General features: G+C 36.1%; 3 protein-coding genes across 3 annotated transcripts; 1 reads left to right on the plus strand and 2 right to left on the minus strand.

The window, feature by feature from the left end:
- Positions 1-360: 360 nt before the first annotated feature.
- Positions 361-3,305, minus strand: LOC128020333 (ankyrin repeat and SOCS box protein 5). Its single transcript, XM_052607165.1, has 7 exons — positions 3,100-3,305; positions 2,299-2,378; positions 1,966-2,073; positions 1,715-1,865; positions 1,494-1,628; positions 722-907; positions 361-643 (listed from the first exon to the last, which is right to left on the minus strand). The coding sequence occupies exons 1-7, from the start codon at positions 3,194-3,196 to the stop codon at positions 519-521; spliced, it is 882 nt and encodes a 293-aa protein (XP_052463125.1). The 5' UTR covers positions 3,197-3,305; the 3' UTR covers positions 361-518.
- A 701-nt stretch (positions 3,306-4,006) lies between these two features.
- LOC128019891 (phosphatidylinositol N-acetylglucosaminyltransferase subunit A) lies at positions 4,007-8,204 on the minus strand. The gene is made up of 7 exons (XM_052606207.1): positions 7,977-8,204; positions 7,366-7,711; positions 6,849-7,281; positions 6,161-6,293; positions 5,949-6,081; positions 5,229-5,435; positions 4,007-5,000 (listed from the first exon to the last, which is right to left on the minus strand). The coding sequence occupies exons 2-7, from the start codon at positions 7,660-7,662 to the stop codon at positions 4,743-4,745; spliced, it is 1,461 nt and encodes a 486-aa protein (XP_052462167.1). The 5' UTR covers positions 7,663-7,711; positions 7,977-8,204; the 3' UTR covers positions 4,007-4,742.
- Positions 8,205-10,279: 2,075 nt separating this feature from the next.
- On the plus strand, positions 10,280-14,701 carry si:dkey-18p12.4 (SPRY_PRY_C-I_1 domain-containing protein). Its single transcript, XM_052606208.1, has 11 exons — positions 10,280-10,396; positions 10,651-10,775; positions 10,895-10,939; positions 11,025-11,135; positions 11,212-11,346; positions 11,663-11,755; positions 11,851-11,985; positions 13,542-13,596; positions 13,727-13,750; positions 13,936-13,962; positions 14,059-14,701. Exons 1-11 carry the CDS (start codon positions 10,378-10,380, stop codon positions 14,583-14,585), a joined length of 1,296 nt encoding a protein of 431 aa, XP_052462168.1. The 5' UTR covers positions 10,280-10,377; the 3' UTR covers positions 14,586-14,701.
- Positions 14,702-14,868: the final 167 nt, after the last annotated feature.

A 14,868-nucleotide genomic window follows, 5' to 3' on the forward strand; every position in this document is an offset into this window, starting at 1 on the left:
ACCTGCTGGTAATGCTCGTCTTGGGAGTTGATAGACATTTTAAAAATGCATCATTTATATGTAAATATTACTGTTTGTCATAAATTTAGTCAGGTTTCCCCTCTCTGTTTGATTTAGTAGCTATGCTTAGTGAGTGTTCATTTGCGCATGTAGGCAGTGTCTTAATAGCAGAAAACAAAAATGTGTGAGGGGTATGTGTAGGGGTAGGGGTTATGGGTTATGGTAAGAGGATAGAAAATACAGTTTGTACAGTGTAAACATCATTAGCCTACATCAATGGAATATCACTATAAAACTTGGAAACCCAACATGAATGTGTGTGTGTGTGCATTCATTTCAACAAATTAATAAGTCTTCGAATCATGTATAAAAAATATTTATTACAAAATAAAAAAAAGCTTCACTTTAGCAAAAAGGGTTATTTACAGATAAAAATGTTTACAAAATGTTATTAAAAAAGAACAAGATTACTATGGGAATCGTGTTTGGACACTAGACAGGGAATGTTTATGTTTGTTTCAATGATAGAGAAGATAACTGTGCAGGGTATGTGGTAAGCAAAGCATCTTGGTTTTGTTCAGTCCTTTTTGTCCCAGGGAACGTCGAATACACCATCTGCACAGCTCTGACAGGGAACATGGACCTGCAGTACCAAACCAGAATCAGCATCGCAGCATACAGAGGCACATTGAGTGTTTACATCTTATGTGTTTATATTTACCTGTAGCATGCAAAAGCTGTTTGATGCTCTGATCTGTTGTCAACTCCAAAGGTTTCTTTCCCTCAGAGTTCCTTGAGGTCCGATCAGCCCCGTGCTTTAACAGTAGCTCCACCTCCTTTACTCCGCCCACCCTGGTTGCAGCATGTAAAGGTGTGTCTAGGCCCCGCCCACATTGCACATCAGCGCCTTGAGAGAAACAAGAAGCAATGTTAAAATTTCCCCTTTTTTTTCTGTATTAAAGAAAAAAAAAATCGTATTCTCATTAACCGTTTTGGTATTATTAAATAAAACCCTGAGAACCTCTATTTTACTGCTACAAATGAGTACTGATGCTATTTAATAATCTGTGAAATAATGTAACCTATGCATACTTATACATTCATATACATAGAGCACTGTATATATTATACATGTATATGTCTATGTAGTTTGGGTGTATTGCCTGTTCAGAATTTCATTGTACTTACCCTGTACATATGACGATTAAAAATAAGAATAAATTAAATTATTGAATGATAAACTTTGACTTTTAAAACTAAAACTATTGAAAATCATTTTAGGAATGAAAATGAAGCTGAAAATATATATATTATATATACATAAAATGAAAACTTAAAAAATAAAATCACAAATACACAATCTGTCAAACAAAATCAAAATATACACTGTATTGTTGTAAAATGCATGATCAAAACAAAAAGTATATTCATGTAATGATCCTAATTGCACTAAAAAATGTGTTTATTAATTCATTAAGAGTGGTGTGTCTGACCTGAGATTAGCAAGCTCTGCACACATTCTGTTGCCTTGGATTGACATGCACAGTACAGCGGTGTTCCTGTGCTGGGAACCTCCATGTCCACATCCACACCATGAGACAGCAACACTTCAACGCATGCTGTGTGACCTAAAACAGATACACATAGACATCCGGTTTACTGATTACCCAGTGTTTGCAGTGCATTACAAATTCACACATATCATCACACATACCTCTCTTTGCTGCTTCATGAAGAGGTGAGCTCTGCAGATGAGCTGGATGGTGGACAGAGCTGTACATCAGAATGAGGCTGACGAGGGCAGGGTTTCCACTACAGCATGCACGGAAGAGAGGAGTGGCTCCATCAAAAGAGACAGCATTGGCCTGAATGCATATATATGTTAGCCACTGATGCATGTTTATGCAGAGACAATGAGCAAAATAAAGGCATATACTCTAAATAAAGAGAAAGGTGTATACATACATCAGCACCATGCTCCAGGAGAAGTTTAGCACAGGTAAAATGGCCTCCAACACATGCTTCATGCAGAGGTGTGATTCCATCTAATGTAGCCATTCCCACGTTGTACCCCTTTACACATGTAAACATGGACAGTTCATTTTCTTCATTCATAAAAGGAAGCTTTTGGTTCATTCAAAGTTTGTTCTTATAACAGTTACCTACAAAAAAACACTTTGATTGAGTTTTATATTAATGCAAAGAGACATGTAAGTGTGGTTTAAGCATTTAAATAATTTATTTGTTTAGCTATTCAGTTTGAAAAAAGTTATATCAGTGTTTCTTCCATCAGTATACCTGTGAAAGTAGTCTTCGCAATGGCAGCAATCTTCCCTGCAATGCAGCATCGTGCAGAGGTGTTCGGTCATCCCAGGAGCCTAATAAAGCAGAGACACAGACATTTACACAGATATTTAAATGAGGACGTGCCATATATACTTTTGCTGTTTTTAAGATAATAATAATGTTCATATAAAGACAAAGCCAATCCCACTCCTTAAAATACACTTTTTGCATTTTAAAAGGATAGTTCATTCAAAAATGTTTTATTTTCCATTATATTGTTTCAAACCAAACTGTTTATGGTAGCCATTACCTTGAAAACCAATGGATCGTTTATGTTTTGTAGATGTACATAACCCACCGATGAGAGGTCAAATTAGCAAACATCCATGGAAAATTTCATCTCCAAGGTATAGCCAAGTAAACCAAGTAAATTTATTCTGAAAGCAATCCCTATCTTTTAGAACAAATGTATCAATTTAAAGCACTTTAATCTAAACCCGCTGAAAATTCAAACAGGCGTATCTAGATCATCATTCCAAGCCAAATTCAGTTTCCTTTTTCTGTTTTCAGTGTATGATTGTATAAATGAATTGTATTGAATACTGACTTGATCCTTCTTTCCTGGTAAATGTTTCATACTCTAGTGATGACAATTTAGTGGATATCACAACAATGAAATATTATAGTGTAAAAAAAAAAATGTAATGCAGTGTAAATAGTAAGAGCTTGGTGGTTGTGGTAAACATAGTATGTTTCACTACTGAAAACATTTAAGAAGAGAGAGAACACCAGACGTAGAGGAGGAAAACTCACCTGCCATGAGTGTATTACACACTTGTCCTCCGTACAGGTTAAACCTGTGATCCCATGGCTTACTCCAGACGCTCTCTTCAGCATGAACCACAGCCATCTTTAAACTTCACAAGAAGAGACCTTGCAGGAAAAGAACAATTGAGATAATGGAGCACAGAGAAACTTTTTAGAGTTGTTTATATGGCCTTCAGAGAAACAAGAACCCCCCTTGGCAAGAATGCACCTCCCACTGTTATCAGTGATATGTGTTTGCACCCCCATCTCCTCAAACTCAAGAGGTGAGCATCCCTCGCATAAACACACCCCCTCAAAATGAGTCCAAGGGACAGAGGAGCTAAAGCGGTGTTAAAAACATACATACACAAAAACCCTTTTAAGAAGTTTCAGAGAACAAATAATTGAAATAATAGTACTCTCAATAGTACAAACTTCGATCTACAACCTCAAAATAGATATGATTATGCAAATACAGCAAGTGAAATGTAACTGCATATGTAAGTGGTAAAATGGTATCTGCCTCTCCAGCAAAACAGGATTTACATGCAGTGTTATGCATGAACGGGACGGTTCTAGCTGGATAGGGTGGCTATTGAATGTGCATGTGTGTGAAAGCAGACAGAATGTGTGATAAGTATGTGTTGACGGCTCCTGGTTTTAGCCTTGAATGGACAAGGGCATGTATTATCTGCCCTGTTTTGGTGTTAGCATAAGATTCCTGATCCAGAGAGACCCTGACTGTTATCTACAACAAAACAACTACTTTATCATTAGATACTACACTTACACTCAACAGTTGCATATTTAGCGTAAAATTGTACATACATTTTATGTTTTTGTCTAGACAGAATCCTAAAAGCACCCACAAATGCATTCATATCAAAGTAAAAAAATAAAATAAAAGAATGTATACTTATGACATGTTAATAAAGTTTATTGTGTCAACAAAAATAATTCCAATACATATTACCTCAGGTAGTGGGAACCTTTGTGCTTTTTAATCACAGAGAAGGTCAATATGAAACACCAAGAAAGCAAAGTATAGTGCCCTAAAACAAGTTTGCTGCATGTGAAATAAATACATTCACACCATTATCCAAAGTCAATAAAAATCAGCAATGGAAAAAAGGACAGGCTTAAAGAGAAACAAGCACTGTCAGATCAAAGAAATAAACAGATAAGATGCATCTTACATTTCATAGCTCCACCAGAGCTCAAAAACTGGTATTAAAACTTTCAGTCCATTTATGTCAGTCTGAATCACATCTACACCATACAGATATGCTGTAAGAGGAAAACAAATGTAAAGGTGATAAAGGAAAAGCTGCCACTGTTAGTCATTTATCTCAAATCTAGACATTTAAAGATATTTGTGCAACAATTGCAACAAGTTTAGACCATTTTCTGATGGGGGTTTACATAAAGGCAGGTTTTCAATGTGTAAGTGCAAGCGCTGGACTATAGGAGTGGCTGAGGATAGCTTTTAAAGGCTTGCTCTTCACCTGAGTTCACAGTTTTATACATCATATGTTTTGATCTACCAATAGTGCACTATGATATACCAACACAACAGTTTTAGTTCAGTTCATTCCCCTTCTAAATAAAGTTCATTATGAGCGTACTGAGAGGCCATGTTAGATCATTAGTCAGGACACAGCCGAGTTTGGTGCTTTACTTTTCTTCTTACTAAGATGCTGCCCCATGCGGCTGTGGGGGCCTGATGAGTCTATAGCAACATCAATCAGATGATCTGGGCGGAGCCACTGCAGGAAAAGCAGGAAGATGAAGTTGATAACAGCAACAAAGGAGAAAATGGAGCCTGCCACGGCACCACAGTGAGAGCGCAGTCTATGCAACCGCGCAGACAACGGCAAAACGGGCTCCCTGCACACCCGATTATACACCTGAAACACACACACATATAGAGAGTGGGAATGATATACAATAATAATAATGAATAATAAAATATACTACCATTCATATATATATATATATATATATATATGTCACAATTTCCAGTTACAGCCTTGGTAAGCATAAAAGACATCAAAAATTGAAAAACCCTACCAATCATTTTTTGAATGTTAGTGTGTACATCCAACAAATATTTCAAGCCTGCTATTAAAACTCACCTTTTCTGTGCGCTCAGCAACGTTTCTCCAAGTGTACAGTGTTCGGACCTTGCGGTGGATGGTGGCAGGAGACGCCACGTTTCCTGTGCGTATTCTTGCAATAACCGTTTCCAAGCCATCACAAATTGAATGAACTGATGGTTCACACAGAGTTACCAACTCATCAGGCAGGACTTCAGGTATACCCCCGACACGGGTGCTCACCACCTGTACACACGCAGACACACAGAGCAGTGCTTATTTAGATTTGATCACTGATGAACCTCCAGAAATCAGGGCTCAACTATAAGGATGGCATGTTGGCCAGGGTTTCTTTTCTTTTTGTTAAAAAAATCATTCAACAAAACAATATCTTAACATATTTGAAGTAAGAATTAAAGAAACAAAAATAACCAATAAAAAAGTATTATTTTGTGGGGGGAAGTAAAGCAAAAAAAAATCTTAACTACTAGTCTGACAGCGCCAAAAATCCTTGCTGTTGACCCCGTCATAAATAAATTACATGTATTATATTTTCATCCAAAGAAACTTACAACATGGAAACCAGTTAATTTTACCTTTAAAACATGTATCAATCTAGCATGTGTTGTGCATAACGTCACACAATATCATTTTGTACAACTTAGTCAACATGATATGTCATTTGTAACCCATTTTCTTCCATAATATGATTTCAATAATACATATTCATAGAAAAAAAAAAAGAAGAAAAAAACATACCTGCAGCCCACAGCTGGCCCCTTCCACTATGGCCATACAGAAGGCCTCAGTGAGAGAAGTGTTGAGAAAGATATGACCCTGAACAAGAACATCCCTCACATCTTTATGATCCAGAGCTCCCAGCAGACGAACCCTATAAAAATAACAGAGTAAAGAAATTCTACCCAAACACACAGCTAGAGTTCTTTGCTCATGCACAGCGGATTTCTTACCTGTCATGAAGCTGATATTTCTCTCGAACCTCTTCCAGGATGATTCTTTTGGGTCCCTCTCCACCAATCAGAAAGCAGAGATCTGGATGCTTGCCACATAATTCAGGAATGATTCCACTTAGTAAATCAATCCCTGCAAAACAACCAGCTGACAAATAAGACGAGGCAATTTTCCCCCAGATCCATTCTTTTCTTTACCTAAGAATTTTATTAAAATGCAATTCATACACAGAATGCACCTCTTTAATCATAAGCACCCTTTTATTTCTGAAATTAATTAATAATTAGATTCATTAAAATATATATTTGTATAGTTTTTGGAGGTAAAACACAATTTAGGGTGATAAAAATGAAAGGAAATCTTATTTAGTACCTTGACATAAGCTTTTATTATTATTCTTTAAAAAATAAAAAATAACTAATGACATAGTTAAAAACTTTTACCTTTTTGATGATTTTCTTTGATGATTTTTTATTTTATTTTTTTACTTTGATTTACCCTAACATGTATTTAAGGTGCAAAGAAAATGGTTTTAATTTACATGACATTTGTAGAACAGTAAAAAATAAACTTTTATTGAAATTGATATAAATGTTTTTCAAAGACTGTCATTGCCCCCCCCCACACAACCTGCATATATCAATACATTATTCTGTAATGCAAATAAAAACACTATCCTCTACCTACCTTTCCTGTAAACCAGTCGACTGATGACCACAATGGTGATCTTGTTGTTGTCACGGCGACAGGGGTCAGGGGTGAAGTCAGTGGGGTCAACAGCATTAGGGATGACAGAGACAATTTCAGGGTCCAGCGCGGCCCGCAGTACAGTGTTCTCTTTACTAGTGTACGACACACACACAATGTGATTGGTGTCACACAGAGAGACAGTGAGCAGCTTATTGGTCAGTACAGAACTCAGGTCTGCAAATCCAAAGAGAGAGTGATCTGTGAATACGGTGTTGAGTCCCATAGTCTTGGCGTGGAACAGAGCATCATGGGCCATCGCGGAGAAGGAGCTGTGAGCGTGCACGATTGTGATGCGTTCACGCACGAACACACACCGGAGTAACGGCAAACTGTGGAAGCAGGTGGTCGCGGTGGACTGATTATACATGACCTGAAATGAAAAGACATGAGGATGTGAGTGGTACGGTTGATATGTACAGTATACTAACAAATATAATACACTATAAAAACACACCTGCAGTGGTAGGTAATAGACCTTCAGTCCGTTGATCAGGTAGCGGATCCCACGACGGTCTCCATACGCGTGTGTTGCGATCACAACCTTGTGGCCCTTCTCTATGAGGCACTGTGAGAGCTGGTAGATGTGACTCTCCACGCCTCCCATGTTTGGGTAGAAGAAGTCTGACACCATACAGATCCTGTGCTTCAGGCCCTGCTCATGATCAGAGAGACGGAGACTGTTGGAGGAGTGTGTGTCCAAGGATGGGGGCGGTTTAGGTGCATGAGTGTGACCTCTCTTTCTGTGGCCCATGGTGATGTGAAGTCCTCAGTGCTCGCCCATACAAAACATACAGATCAACCTGTAAATAAGATAGTCACGCACTTTAATATAGTTTGTAGTATATTGTGGTTATATACGTAACTACAGGACTGCATTGTTGTTGAGCATGCACTTAAAATGTCATCCACCGTTACGGCTGATGGTGAAAAATAGTGATTTGATAGACGGTGACTTAAGACAGAAAGACACGCAGATAACACGGATTTAACACTCCTTACGTACATTAATATTACGTTGCATTTACATAAATGTAAATAAATGAAAACGATAGTGAAAGCACTCACTCGGTCAATCCCGGGCAAATAGAAAATCTGACTGAATTCTACACAACTAACGTTAAACAAAGAATGATGAATGATTTAAGATGTGTGCTTGATCTAGGTAACGTTACATATCTAGCACACTTTAAATCAATCGTTGATTTATAATGAATCGACATCATAGAAACGAAAGGATTTCTATTGTACTTCTCTGGAATATAATATAAGCGAAACCCCCGTACTTCCGTGATGTTTGGATTTTTTCTTCATGCTGTAAAATAATATCATGTGTCGGTCGGTGCTGCCCTCTAGAGGACTACAAAAATTATTTAATTTTGCCTTAAAGACTGCATTTACTTCGCACATCTATTTTGACAAATTATATTTTGCCTGTTCATAGTTATCACTATGTTAAAATACAACTATGTACTTTACACATTTATTTTTTTTAAATATATTTTTTAACAATTACTAAAGGAGAACATAAACACTCAAAACCCTCAGTGACCCCCAAGGAGGAGAATAAAACAGAGAAGTTCATTAAAAAAACACACATTAGCACCCACATGATATATATATATATATATATATATATATATATATATATATATATATATATATATATGTATGTATATATATATATATATATATTAATTTAAATAATTTAATGCTCAATGCTGCAAGCACGTTGTAAATAAATAAATAAAAACTTTTGATGCTCGCATAACGAGGAAACAGAAATATAGGATAAGCAGGGGCATCCCTACACTCTTAGAAGAAAATGTTTAAAAATGAACCTTTTAAGGTTCCTGGAGATTGCAACTGTGGGGAAACCTTATGTCACGCTGTCTGGTCTCTGTTTCCCTGAGTCTCCACTAGTGGTCTTACTTCCCCATAAGCATCTCACCGCAGGCACTACTATTCCCACAGCCTTGTCCCTTCATCAGAGTAATTGCACTCCTGTTAATTGCACTCAGGTGTCTTCACTTGATAGTCATCACCCTCCCTATATTTACCAGCCTTTTCCTGTTCGTCTTCATGGAGTCCTTACTTCACCTAGTTTCCTTGCGTTTCCTAGTCCTTGAGTTCCAGTTCTTGTTCCTGTTTGTTTGTTTGTTTGTTTGTTTGTTTGTTTGTTTGTTTGTTTGTTTGTTTCTGTTTGGATCTTGTTGGTTACGACCCCAGTTTGTTTTTGGCCTTGATTTGGATAACCCTTAATAAAACCAAACTGCACTTGGATCTTCTGTCTCCTGTGTTCCAGTACGTGACACCTTAAAGGTTTTTTTTTTTTTTTCTTCTAAGAGTGTAGCGATGTCCACAGAATATAGTATGGGGCCCCCTCAAATTCATGTTCTCTGGTGGGTGGAGATCACGGGCCCCACAGACCTCTGGGTCCTATGCACTCTGTCACCCTTTTCCCTCAACGCCTCTGATAGGTTACTAAACCTGTTTCGCCAGCATACTAAAAGTTTCATCTGAGGTGCTCTTTTGTTTGAGGGGGTATGGGGTGCTTTTCATCTAAAAAAAATGGATGTCAGAGTTGGCCAGACTAGTTCCTTTTTTTTTTTTTTTCAAAACTGCCATCTGCTGCTTTCGTATTCTGCTTATGAAATAAAGCTATACCTTATATACCTATACCACTGGCCCAGGAACTGTTCCTTAAAGCAACATCTAACAAGTCATGCAATGTAGGACACAACAAAAAAAATCATTTGACTTTATGGATATAATTGTGTGGAGTACACAAGATGTTTGTATTGGTGTTACTCTCTCCTGTTTTTTTTTCTTCCACTTGGAGATCCTTTATCTTGTATTTGTATGGTTTGATCTTTGGTATTAGCCATTATCTGAACTATTGCCTCTAGTGGCCAAAAAATTGTGTAACAAGTGCCAGAGTGGCACACCTGAAACCAATGCAACTATAAGTACTGCGTGATTCTGTCTGTTTGTTACCAACACCCTGATGAAGGCCAATGGGCCGATACGCGTTGGTGTTTTAATGCTTTAGCCCAACCATTAAAGGCTTTTTAACTTTTGCATCCTATTGAGTGCCTGGACTTGGATTTTTTTCCAAAATCTTTTTCTATATTTAACCCTTCCAAGAGCACCAGAGGATACAAGGGATTCCAGCAGCGCTCCAGTTCTCTTTTGTTTAAAAAAAATCATACGTTAGCATTAATCAGACATAAAGATGTCATAATAAAGCAACTATCACATGCAAATTTTACAACTCATACAGAGAGAAAAACAAAACAGTGGGTGAGTCAGACACCACACAAACATACTTATGGTTTCACTTTTAAAAAGGGTGTGTCTAGGGTATATAAGCTGTTGTAGAACAACAACAACCCCTCATCTTTCGACTGCAGTGACAGTCAAGGATGTGTACACAAGAGCTTTTATTTTATCACGCTATACATACAATATGGCTTTTGCAGCAACTGGTATGGATTTTTATTTTACTTTCATATAACAAGTTTTACAAAATTACAGAAACATTCTTTTGCATGGCAGAAATTTGGAATAGTGAAAGAGATTCATTCAAAAGCATTCATTTTAATGCGTCACTGTGTGTTATGTGTCAAGTGAATTTGTGAATATATTAATCAGTGTTTATAGTTCAGATCTGCTGTACAATCACAGTACTGTTTCATTTCCTGCAACTGCTAAATTCACAGAATGTCTATAAATGTTGCAGAAAACAAAAGCACTGGAATCACCTTAAGTGACATTAGTCTCTGTGAGCCGCACATAAAGAAGAAAGCAAGGGCTTCTGCGTCATTCCCATTAATCAAGCCATATCTGAGTGCTAAGCCATCACAGGTATATAATGTCATAAAATAAAAAGTAGTATAAAGTAAAACATTTTTTTATTTTAAATATTACCATATTATTTTTTGAGGGTGGTGAAATAACATTTTTGGGCATGTTTTTCCTGACAGCATGCTGTTAAAAAAGTCCACCACCTTGGGAATGTCTTTAACCAGGTAAACAAATGCATGTACTGTAATATAAAGTTTTATTAACTATATATAAGCCAAAATGATCAACTAAAAACAAAACTTTTTGCAGTGGTTCAAAATACCAGCCGCCAACAGTACTGAGCAAAAAGATGACTTGTCTCTTGATGAGTCAGTGTCCATTATCAGAAAACTGGCCGCTGAACTGGACAGAGTGGTACAGGTAAACACTTGGCATTATAATATGAATTTATTATGAATGTATCAGAAGTTTCAAATGATCTACATTGTGCCCACAGTCCAAGAAGTTATCGATGGCTCGAAAGATTAAAAATAAAGGAAGTAACGAAAAACAGGAAGAACAACAGTATTATATTTTGCAGTGGGCAAATGATCTTGAGAACATATGGACAAAACAAAGGGACAAGAAAGAGGTTTGGATTCACATTTTTAAGAGTGATGAAGTTTTAAAGAAATTTTCCTGTTTAAAGATCATTTCCTGTGATAGCATGTCCAGACCAGAAACAATCCCGTAAAGCAATAAGTGATAAGATGTAAAAATGTCTTCCTGTATTGTGAGTTTTTGTTTCAACCATTCTGGAGTAAGAAATTAAAACTTAGTGGAACAGGGAAAATAATAAAATAACCATAATTAACATCAAGATGTTATTTTACCACAGTTGTCAATAACGGTTGTTTTTTTTTACTTTCTCTTTCGTTTCTTCTGTTTTGTTTCTTCTAAAACCACAGACATCCTCTGAGCAGCAGTCAAGTGAAATGAAATTTAACAAAGCAAAAACAATCCTGTCAGACTGGTTTGAGAGACTGAAAGATTTGAAACAGGTATTTGTTCCAGTATGTTTAAAGAGATCAGAGGGTTCTGTCACGCACAAGATTTAATCATATTTCTCATTTATGTATTTTTGTCTGTTGACAAGAACTCAGTATGTCCAAATGGAGGATGGAAAGAAACACTGAGGGATCTTCACAAAGAGTGGAAGCAGGGAGAGTCCAGCATGCTTCCAGTAATGGACTGGATGGTATGGGCTGTTCTACAGTCAGAATGCTCTGAGGTAAAGAATATATATAAATATATAATTTAAAAAAAAAGTTAAAAAAGTTTAAAAATCCCAACTGTATAAGCATGCCTGTATAACTGTAGTCCATGTAGCTCTTGGCTTTTCAATATTTTATTTTTAACTTAAAATATATAATTTATTTACACATGAGATTTTAACTAATGTTAAGCTTTCAATAAATGTCACCAATTATACATTTTTATAACATATTTATACATTCATTTTATTCAAGCATTTTGTATATATTCATTTGATTTTACAATCGTATTTTTATTAAACGCCAATTACACTGGAGCCACAACGCCTTATCTTGCAACCTGAAAGAAAGCTATTTTCTATGAATGTGCAAGACTTCTGTTTCATATTAACTGCTATCAAAGATGGGCACAAATACATGAAAATGTATTCAAAATAAAAAATACAAAGTACTGTGTGGACAAATTTTATTTAAATACAAATAAAGTGTTTGTATTTTGAAAAATACACATGAAATTGGCCATCCAAAGTGCATCCCTATAAGCTGAAATATGTATCTGGACCTTTTCTGAATCATTTAGATGCAATTTCATTACATGCAAAGTTTATTTTGTTGTATATAATTTATTCAAATTGGAAAGTTTATCTAAAATGTACATTTGAGAATTATAAATCATTTAAATAGCCTTTAACCCGATTTTTTGTTGTTGTTGAACAATATAACCAAAAGCGAAAGTTTTTTTTTTTTTTTTTTTGTACTATTCATCAGTGTTTGTATCAGTATTGTAATCAATAATCGGTATTCTTCAATGTAATGTTTAAGAACTGCACAAGAATTAGACAAAGTGTTAAAAACCACAGAGCACGCACTGTCAGCAGACAGAGGAAGTAGAGGCAGGCAAAAGTATAAACAAGGCTTCAACTGCACAAACCACTTCCACTTACTCAAAAAATAAAATAGGCTATATCAAGCAGCACAACAGTTTTTGTACAGCTTAAATAATATCTTTGGGCTTTGTGACTCTAACCCAGTTCCCCAAAATGATGCTGCTTCATGGTGTTGATTATTTCAACACCTTCAGTGACTGGTGTCTGAAGTATAAAAACATACTAATTCTGATTGGCTATGGCAGTCATATGACATCACTGGAGCACAACCTCCTGTCTGTCTTGTCTGAAGGAAAACACAAGTGGCACAAAAGGCACCACAATTTCCCCTACCAACCACATGTGGCACTCCGCCTGCTCAGTAAATGTTATCACACATATTATAGGATAAAAAGTTGATCCTATAGGACTGTATACAAAGAATTTAAATAACCACCAAGCTATTTTGTGAGCCTTCCATTGTGTATCGTCCGCTTTTAGTAAATGACCAGAATAGCAACAAGGTAGTAAACGCTAAAACTATTTTTGTTTTTGTAGTAAAAATAATAATAATAATAATAAAACTGGAAGAAGGAGACACCGGATGCCTCACACATTCTGGTTACAAATGTCACTCTCTTTAAAATATAGTGTAGGGTACAAAGACTTTTCTTGTGGTGGTAAAATGTTTCTCTTTTGAATGTAAGGAGGACTTCGTCCCCAGATTGTGGGTGAGGAGTAAACAAAGATCCAAAAACACAGGTGAAGATTACTTTGATCTTTATATGCAGCACTTACATGTCTCCGAGAATAATTATAGAAAATGCATTTAAATGTGTGAAAGGTTATGCCAAGATTTTTTTCTTTTTCTTTTTTTTCTCCTCATCTGTAGTTGGATTACGGATTCCTAACCCAGGTATTTTCTTTAGATTCTCTGATCTTCATACATTCATAGCTACTCTTTTAATTTGTTCTTAAAATTTTTGGTAAAACAGAAAAACATACTTTGTGACATATTTGCGATTAATACTGATAAATACTGACTCAGTTTAGGATACATTTTCAGCCAGGTTTAATTTAATGTTACTTTCATTTTTGCAGTTTGGAATTGGATAACAAAATCAAGAGGTAAAGCTCAACTGATATAATTAGAGCTTTCATAATCAATACATACAGTATATGTGTGTAGGACTCAATACAATCATTTTCCTTTTGTTCTTGAAGCTGATGTAATTCTGGACCCAAACACAGCCAACCCAGATCTCCTGGTCTCTGAAGATGGAAAATATTTGAAAGCAAAAAAATATGGTCATGAATCCTGGAAAGCATATCAATGGAAAAGTTCTAAATTTGATGGCTGGACGTGTGTCCAAGCTAAAGAGGGTTATAACACAGGTAGACATTACTGGGAGGTAGATGTGAGGAAGAAACATGAGTGGAGGGTAGGAGTTGTAAAGGAATCTGCCCCTCGGAATGGCTATGTCACAATGAACACAAAAACAGGGTACTGGAATCTGCGTTTGCAACTGGGAACTTTGATGGCTTTGACTGAACCAGTCACTAAACTCAACCTGTCGACACCCTCTAGGGTCGGAGTTTATCTGGACATAGAAGAGGGCCATGTTTCTTTCTATGATGCAGTTAAAAGAAGACATATCTTCTCTTTCCACACTGACTTCAGTAAGACTGAAAACATTTACCCAGTGTTTGGTACTGTTGAGACGGACAGAGCATTGATGATTTCATATTAAAATGTATTTCCAAGTTGAGTATATAAAAAATAAGTGAATTTTCTCAGAATGTTAGTTTAGGAATAGATAGCCTATATTTTTTTACATTTTCTGTGTATAAAATTGTTCAATATAAAAAATAAAATAATAATAATAATAACAGGTTTGTTGTTGCCTACATACTTTGGGGACCTTTGTACACCCAAATTTCCAATAATTACATTTTCTGAGAAAGTATAGTAGATTTTTAAAAGGAAATGAATGTATAGGTCTTGTCTTTTCATACTTCTGCTATCATCTAATC

The sequence above is a fragment of the Carassius gibelio genome, chromosome A9 (assembly GCF_023724105.1).
Source record: "Carassius gibelio isolate Cgi1373 ecotype wild population from Czech Republic chromosome A9, carGib1.2-hapl.c, whole genome shotgun sequence".
NCBI lineage: Eukaryota > Metazoa > Chordata > Actinopteri > Cypriniformes > Cyprinidae > Carassius > Carassius gibelio.

Excerpts from the sequence above, each read along its gene's own strand:
- LOC128020333 (XM_052607165.1), bottom strand. The coding sequence starts at position 3,196 with ATGGCTGTGGTTCATGCTGAAGAGAGCGTCTGGAGTAAGCCATGGGAT. Across the intron at positions 2,379-3,099 it reads GTGTAATACACTCATGGCAG|GCTCCTGGGATGACCGAACA; the intron begins GTGAGTTTTCCT and ends CTGCTTTATTAG. Across the intron at positions 1,866-1,965 it reads TCCTGGAGCATGGTGCTGAT|GCCAATGCTGTCTCTTTTGA; the intron begins GTATGTATACAC and ends ATATGCATTCAG.
- LOC128019891 (XM_052606207.1), bottom strand. The coding sequence starts at position 7,662 with ATGGGCCACAGAAAGAGAGGTCACACTCATGCACCTAAACCGCCCCCA. Across the intron at positions 6,294-6,848 it reads TCGACTGGTTTACAGGAAAG|GGATTGATTTACTAAGTGGA; the intron begins GTAGGTAGAGGA and ends GTTGTTTTGCAG. Across the intron at positions 5,001-5,228 it reads TTGCTGAGCGCACAGAAAAG|GTGTATAATCGGGTGTGCAG; the intron begins GTGAGTTTTAAT and ends TGTGTGTTTCAG.
- si:dkey-18p12.4 (XM_052606208.1), top strand. Across the intron at positions 13,597-13,726 it reads ACAAAGATCCAAAAACACAG|TTGGATTACGGATTCCTAAC; the intron begins GTGAAGATTACT and ends CCTCATCTGTAG. Across the intron at positions 13,963-14,058 it reads TTGGATAACAAAATCAAGAG|CTGATGTAATTCTGGACCCA; the intron begins GTAAAGCTCAAC and ends TTGTTCTTGAAG.